At 37.8% G+C, this 7,859-nt stretch overlaps 1 protein-coding gene across 1 annotated transcript; it reads right to left on the minus strand.

The window, feature by feature from the left end:
* Window positions 1–217: 217 nt before the first annotated feature.
* Window positions 218–7,627, minus strand: LOC142607041 (transcription factor LHW). The gene is made up of 10 exons (XM_075778453.1): window positions 7,247–7,627; window positions 6,198–6,404; window positions 6,022–6,103; window positions 5,312–5,353; window positions 5,170–5,229; window positions 2,294–4,123; window positions 2,093–2,194; window positions 1,632–1,772; window positions 1,413–1,538; window positions 218–987 (listed from the first exon to the last, which is right to left on the minus strand). The coding sequence occupies exons 1-10, from the start codon at window positions 7,339–7,341 to the stop codon at window positions 808–810; spliced, it is 2,865 nt and encodes a 954-aa protein (XP_075634568.1). The 5' UTR covers window positions 7,342–7,627; the 3' UTR covers window positions 218–807.
* Between the last annotated feature and the right edge of the window lie 232 nt (window positions 7,628–7,859).

Raw genomic sequence — 7,859 nt, forward strand, 5'->3', positions numbered from 1 at the left:
TAAACCCATTAAAATTTTTATTATCAAAGCTTCTAAACAATTTAGAAGAAATTTTATATAATTATTTAAAATTATCCACTTTTACTTTTAGTTTTGAGAAAACCTTACTAGCTAATCATCGTTCAAATGTTAAAGATACTGAAATGGTAATTTTTTTTTTTTTGATTAATATATACAAGAACTTAATTAACTCATTCATGGCACAACATATTGGTAGTTGACCCCAAGAAATATTCCAGCATTAAATATTCATCATTACAGACGGGCATTGTTGAGAAAATATTCATCATTACAATAATACTTAAAAACACAACTAAAACCATTACCCTAGAAAAAAAAAATCCAGAGGTAGGAAAAACAGAAAATAGTGTTTCTAACTAAAACACTTATAAAAACTCCAATTTTTGTTCCACATTTTCTGTACATTTGTGAAACACAGAACCCAGTATCCTGCAAATCCCTCTCCTGCCTACAAGATAGCCATTCATATTAGATTAAATAATTCTATGTCATTCAAAGGTGTTCGGTCAATAGCCTCCACAAGCTGCCAACCATGGTTAAAATTTTCTCCGGGTATTTGACCGACAGATTCAACTCCTTATCTAGGGAAGGAACATACTTTCAACTCCTTATCACTAACTAAAAATCTCCCCCCACAAACCCAAGATAATATGGTTTGTGAGAGACAAAAAGGTCAGTCAAAAGTTAGAACCACCATGGCCCAAAGAGAATCCATGTCAGTCATGGCAAGCATATAGTGAGCTCGCTCTCAACATCTCCAGGTCAAGAAACTTAATAGCAGGCAATTCATTGCAAGCTACTGGGCCTTCCAGTTGCAGGTATAGGGGCAGCTTGGGGAAAAGAGTGGCAGACCATCATATTGTTGTTATCAATGACATTAGCTGATGTTCCACTGCCCTTCACAGTTGACTCTAAAAGGCGAACTAGCGACATAAATACTTCCATCCTCGTTATGTCCCTATTTGCCTGTATATGAAAGTTGAAATAAATTAGTAGTTTACAGTATGCAAAGGCAGCAGGTGCATTAGGGGGGAAAAGGAACCTCTCAGGAAAAGGCTAACCATTCAAAAAGAGTTTGCATGCCTTCTTCTTTACTTTAATCATTGAAGATAGAGAATGAAAGCCTTAAAAGTACATGCCAAGAGAGGTTTGGATCTAAGATCCTAAACATTCAAATTTTTAAATAAGCACAAATTAAAACTCAGACTTTATTGAGAGGACTTCATTAATTTTAGTAACAGGGCAGATCCAAGGGGGAAGGGGGAGGAAATTTCTTTTCCTTTTCCAATAAAAGCATGCTATGTTTTCAACCTGAGTTTCTTGGAATGAATTTTGTTTGGCTATATTTAAGATGTGACTAGCAAGGGCCAGATTCCAGTTCAGAATATCACCTCAACTGCAAAGCGTGCCCATATTTTGTCATCCCGGGCTTCCATCACCCCCTTCAAGATGGTTAAACCCATTCCTCTGATTATTTCAGCTATTTCTAAAAAGAAACCCCTTTCTTCACAGAGCATCTGCAAGATGAGGAAAAAATATAAAACAAAATTGATCAGTCCTCAAAAACCGAAGGCTTAGAATTTGGAGACAAATAAAATGTCAGTCACTACCTCCACAAGCATTTGACGAGGTGGATTCAGATCCTCAACTATGATGGGGCAGTGCGCAGACTGTGAGCCAACTTCATACGCCCATGTTACCCCTCCGTCAAGATTGTCTTTTAGAAGAAGTCCACCTTCTTTACTAACAATCTATGCATATTTAGGCAAGAGAGTAAACCATCAGAAGATTCCCATTCTCAATTATCCTTGTTCATAGCACAAAATTGTAACAAGTAAACATGGTAAGACAGTAAGAAAGTAGTAACTACTTTCTATAGGCATCAATTATGCAAAAATCATACTCAATTACTTCTTCACTACTGAGGAAATTTAAACCCAGCTCCCAGTGCTACGGTAAATGACAACCTTTTGCCAGGCTAAAGAGAGCCAGATTTTTCCCATTTACTTCAGAGTATTTGGGGAAAAAAAGAGGGAGGGAACAACATAAAGAAAGTTGATACTGCCCATACCTTGGACTCTCCTGTCTGTTTTAGCTTGTCCGCATGCTTTGTAACACTTTGCAAGAAAAGCATATGCTTGATGGTTCGTTCAAGTAGGGCATCTATGCTACACTGTAGACCCACATTAAAAGATTAAAGAATAAAATCAGTGTGGAAGCTATTTAAGTCCAAACTCTAAAAATTATTGAAGAAAAAGACGAAAAGCATTACTTTTGCACCATTTGGCACAATTTCCCGCAACTCTTTCACACGATCTTGGATCATCTGGCGATCCTTTGGCCTGGGTCTTGGGTTCTCCCCAGGTTTAAGCCTTTTGCGGTTTGATTTGTTGATTTCATCAGGCCTCTTAGAATATGCAGTTGACAAGCTACTATCACGCTTCACATTATTACCCTGCTCAACCCACGAACTGATATGAGATCCACAAATGGAAGTAGTTTGAGAACAGTTTCCAACATCATCCTTGCTACATCCAGATTTAAGAGAATTAGTTTCTACAGTCCCTACTTTTCCTAGATGTTTAGGAAGGCCATAGAACTCTCCTTGCACTTGATCAGGCATACTAACTCGTCCATACTTGGGAGAACTACTAGGAACAGAGGAGCTGCTACTGATCTTAGTCAATGTTGTCCTACAAGAGACATCATCATCTGACCTCTGCTTGGAAGCAGAGTGAGCTCTTGAGACCACAGCATCTAAGAGGTGGTCAGTCCCTGTCCCAGAGAAGATATCACTCTCTGATATACCTTCACTTGCTGAATAAAAATCTGAACCCACCTCCGGCATACTCATTAAAGCTAAAGAATTCTCACCCAGATTTTTGTATGAATTTACATCTGACCTATTATCAGGCAAATTACTCCAGGGCTCATTAAGTAGTTTATTTTTGAAATCCACACCCAAAATATCAAACAAATCATCCCCTAGAGGCCGGGCACATGCAGCTTCAGGTTTAGCATTGGTCAATAGAGTCTGATTTCCACTATCATGATTCTGACAATCAGGAACCAAACCAGGGATATTCTTATTTAAAGAAATGTGCTTATCAGGATGGGCGTATGAGATCTCAAGGGCTTGAAACATATCAGTATTCATCCTCTGAGCCCTTGGGGTTAACTCAATCTGGTTATGCTTTGCAACTGCAGTAATATGTCTCTGATCAACTTCTCCTAAAAGCATACAACTATTATTTAATTGTTCTAGCAAACTATGAAAATGAACCTCCTTCACTTTAGATGAATCAGTATACCGATGCTCAATTCCAGTGACATGCATGCCAGAAAGATTAATCTCATCTGCTCTTTGTGGGTTTGGAAGAGGACACTGGATTTGTCCATGTGACTTACTTCCTTCAGAAGAACCTATGTGCGGATCAAGGATTAAGTCTGCATTTGTTCTCAGTTGAGACGTTTCAAAGCTACTCAATGCACTTAAATTCTTATTAATATGATCATGAACACCAGCACTCAACAAAATCTGTTGCTCCATTAAATTTTGGCTGGTATGGCTTCCACTCAATTGACCAAAACCAGGTTCACAATTGAAACCAGATCTTGAGTTGTAAGAAGTCTGCGGGCTCAGCCATGCATCAGGATTCAGGCGAATCACTTCAGCTCCACTCTCTAGTTGGCTGTTGAAAGAAAAGTTTGGTGTAATGGGGGTTGCTTTTTGTTGACAAATATCATCTTGGATTTTAGGCAATGTTTGGGTCTGGTTAGGAGGTTGAAATGTGGAGGTAGTGGTCCACAGGTTATTTTGAATCTCTCTTACTAGTGAATGAGATGGCTGACCAACAAGCCTTGAACCCTGAGACGAATTGCTTTGGTGGTTGCAGGTATCAGCCATAAGAGGCAAGGAATTTGTCCCTTTATAATTTCCAGAAGGGTCCATTGATATAGGCACACCAAAAGTAACTGGTACCACACTTTTCTCAGCAGAATCTTTTGTTGCATAGTTGTCAGATAAAAGAGCACCAGGGACACATCCTAGTTCCAGGATTAAACTTTTCACATTATTCACAAATTTCACATCCTCCATAATCTGTAGCAACAAGTATCAACACATTAATTCAGAAACTTCAAAGCAACTGACAGAAATAACGAGTATTCAACATCATGAACAAATCAAGCACGCACTATAGTGTTCAAAATTGAAGCATGATAACAAGCACAAGCATTATATATGTTGCAATACATAACTGTTTTTATTTTGGGTTTGTGAGGGAGAAACATTAACACTTAGTAGAGTCTTTGTGAGAGACTCGTGGAGTCTTCCTTGCACACACAATCACCTTGACTCACCACTATTAAAGCCTTGACTTAAGCATGAGTGGAGCTAACACACAAGTTTTCCTCACTCTACTTTGTGGGAACCACTAACCATAGTTGCCCTTGCCCTGTTGAACCATCGGCTCTAATACCGTTTGTTGGGATTTTGTCATTTTGGGTTTGTGAGAGTTAAATATTGGCACATTGAGGAGTCTCTTTGTGAGAGAATCATATAACATGTTGGGACACCACCACACCACTTAACCCAATACTTAAAGCCAATGAGTTTGACCCAACAATGTTACTTTAACCACTTACTCTTGAGTTTCGTCATTACAATCCAATATAGAAGTGTACCACTTAACAAACCACACTACTCACCCTCAAATGAGAAATAACTCCAATATTGCTTGCAGTGACTATTATGCCATGTTGCTTGCAACAGCAATAAGGTATACCATGTATAAAAGAATTCCAATCTCTAGCAACAAAAATGAAATTTAATTTCCCAGTCAAATCAGATTTCTTTGTTTGGCCCCCAAGCAAAAGTACATTTGACCCAATAGCACGAAATACATATAGGGGAGAAAAAGACACCGACCCATGGGTCAAAATACAATAGCATCACTCATGGATAGTGTCAAGATATGTCACAGGTCAAAGTGTCCTGGAATCTAAATTCATAACATGCATTATTTAAATTTTGACTTAACATTATGAGACAGGTTCAGTATCTTATTTTACAGAACTAATATAACCCAACAGGACTTACAACCTCTGCACAAGAATAAATAAAATAAATGAATAAATAGAACTTACAGACAAAGAAGAACCAAGCTGAATGACACCATGACTGAGAATGGGAATAATTGCCACTGTCTGCAACCAAGTACAATTAGTTTAATGTAACAATAAGATATACACTATACTAAGATAAACAGCATATAGACAACTCTCATACCTGCATTCCAGCTGAAAATTGGTGATGAACCTCATTTCGAACCTGTAAGTACCCACATAAATAAAAGTTACATTAAGTACAGATACCAAAAACTAAATCCTCACAGTGGGCTGACTTTCCCTGAAATCTCACTTGATTTTTAGTTTTATTTCTTTAAATAAAATTTTTCCAATTTAATTGCTTTGATTTTCCACAAAAAAAAAAAAAAAAATTGTTATTTAAGTCTTCCAGCACATCTTCTTGAATGAACCAAAAAATTCTGATACATCCCTTTTTTTATGATGATGTGCCAGTAATGGACCTATAAGGCTATAACAAGCCAAGCAGCAAAGCCCTAACCATTTGGAGGAAGGATTGGTGCTTGTATGACCAGCCTTGTAAATATAATATTTGTGTCCTCACTATCTGCTTCAAATGGTTAAGGGTTTGCTCACTACAATTCTTTGAGGTTTATACTTGTTCACATGTGAAACATCAACAATTCATGCCATTTCAGATGTAACCATAATGCATAAAAAAACCAAAATGACTCATTTTCAAAATCACATGGACTAAATTGACAGAAAGGTTTAAAAGCATACTATAACCTTGAAATTTTCACAACTATGGCCTCTAGAAAGGAAACCTTGCTACTCGAAAGTCAAAAACTTGACATCTTGATTAACATCAAACTCAGCCTAGTTCATCCAGAAGAAGAAATTATTATGTACCTCGGGCGGATGAGCATCTCCAGTGTAATTGTTTGAGAGAATCCACTGATGGTGTCCTGTAAACGCAGCTCGGCCGACTATCCTGAAATAATTACAAAAATGATACCTTTTTAAGGCTTAAGTACAGAAAAGGCACGTGAAAAACGACAGCAGATGGAATTTTAAAAAAGTCATACCCTTCACCCACTACGTTGACTTGATTATTCATCATCATAAAATTAATCAGTGAACGGACTCTGTCCCCTGCTTGAATCCGAAGCTGAGAGGAACGAAGTTCGGGAGAATCCCAGGATCCCTCCCACTCTCCAAAAGTCTCAGATCCAGAAATGCATGGAGCAAAACATGGTGAGGGGGCATAATAACAATCTTCCCAAATCAATAACCTGCCAAGTCAAAAAGCATCATCATAAATTAACTCTATACTCTAAAGTACTGAAAATCTTAAAGAAAACCAATACCACAGTGGCAAGACCCGACATCCTTAACCTTCGCATAAAATTAACAAAAAACTGAGCTCGAAAAAGACTAAACAGTGTTTTTTTTTTTTTCTTTATCAGTAAACAAGTGTGAACAGTTCAATAAGGCTCATCTCTGAAAACAAACAGACCCAGACAGAAAGTGCCTGATCAGTGAATTACCCTCTGATATAAAAGGCAAAATTGTTTATTAAAAACAAGCATATAAGACCGAATAAACTCGAACACGAACAAAGTACGACTAATTCTGATTCAATAGATTCATCCACAGAATTCAGTCTGATATGGAGTGGGTTTGTCAAACTAGAGACCAAATCTACTTTGCTCCGAGATTCTTGAAGACAAAACAGAACCAACCAAAACGTAAAATTCCAAAATAAAGAACATGGAGAAGAATCAAATAAATAAATAAATAAAAAGTACCCAATCACACCGTAACATGTGAGTACCTTAGAAACGGGACCAAATTCACAAACCAAATCAGATCCTCTATGTTTGGTCGCCCAGAAAATTTACAAAAACTGATAGCAAAAATAAATAAAACTCACTGAATTTTTCACTATTATTAATCTGAAATAGAAAACTTTTTTTTTCCTTCTCCACACGGATATTCTCCACTTTTATCTGTTTATTTATTATCTACTTGAGATTTTGACTTTCTTAAGAAACAAAAATAAATAAAAAAAAGTTCCCAAAAATAAAACCTTTTACTTTCCTTTCACTTTCTCGGCAACCAAACGGAGATTTACCTAGGGTTTTGGCATCCGATCTTCCAGAACACAGCGTAGGACCAGTGATTCGGAGTACAGAGCGCCTTGAGCACCTCTTTGAGCGAAAACCCCATGGCTTCTCAAATCGGAGCTTTCAACGAACTATTTTTGGATTGAAGTTGAACAATCACGCTTGCTTCGGAGCTGAACAAACAGTAACAGTTTTGAGCTTGAGAGTCAAAAAAATACACAGAGAAGTAAGTCACCGCCGGCGGAGACTGTTCTTTTTTTTTCTTTAATTCCGGCGAGTTTTGGCGCTAACTACCGCGGCACGATCCTCGCCCCGCCTGCTTCGTTCTCAAACCTCCGCTTCTCTTCCTCTCCGGATCCAAGTTTCCAGCAACCATTCTCCGGCAAGCCATTCAACAAAAGAGAGAGAAGAAGAAGAAAAAAAAAGCGAACAAGCGAAAGAGCAAAAGAGCGAGAGAGAGCGAAAGCGAGAAACTGAGACTAATAAAAAGTCTCAGTCCTACACTATTCCAGAAGTCTCTAGCTTGAAGACTCGGAAAGCCATTTCAGTTCAGTTCTCAATTGAAAACTCGGAAACAAAAAGAAGAAAACTGAGTTGTTATTGGAAACGAAATGATGAAGT

This window comes from Castanea sativa, chromosome 8, assembly GCF_040712315.1.
Source record: "Castanea sativa cultivar Marrone di Chiusa Pesio chromosome 8, ASM4071231v1".
Classification (NCBI taxonomy): Eukaryota; Viridiplantae; Streptophyta; class Magnoliopsida; order Fagales; family Fagaceae; genus Castanea; species Castanea sativa.

What these genes read in the sequence shown, in the direction of transcription:
- LOC142607041 (XM_075778453.1), bottom strand. Translation starts at nt 7,341, where the DNA reads ATGGGGTTTTCGCTCAAAGAGGTGCTCAAGGCGCTCTGTACTCCGAAT. An exon ending in AATTTTCAGCTGGAATGCAG is followed by an intron (nt 5,230 to 5,311) that starts GTATGAGAGTTG and finishes ACTTGGTTGCAG; the next exon opens with ACAGTGGCAATTATTCCCAT. An exon ending in CTCGTCAAATGCTTGTGGAG is followed by an intron (nt 1,539 to 1,631) that starts GTAGTGACTGAC and finishes CTCATCTTGCAG; the next exon opens with ATGCTCTGTGAAGAAAGGGG.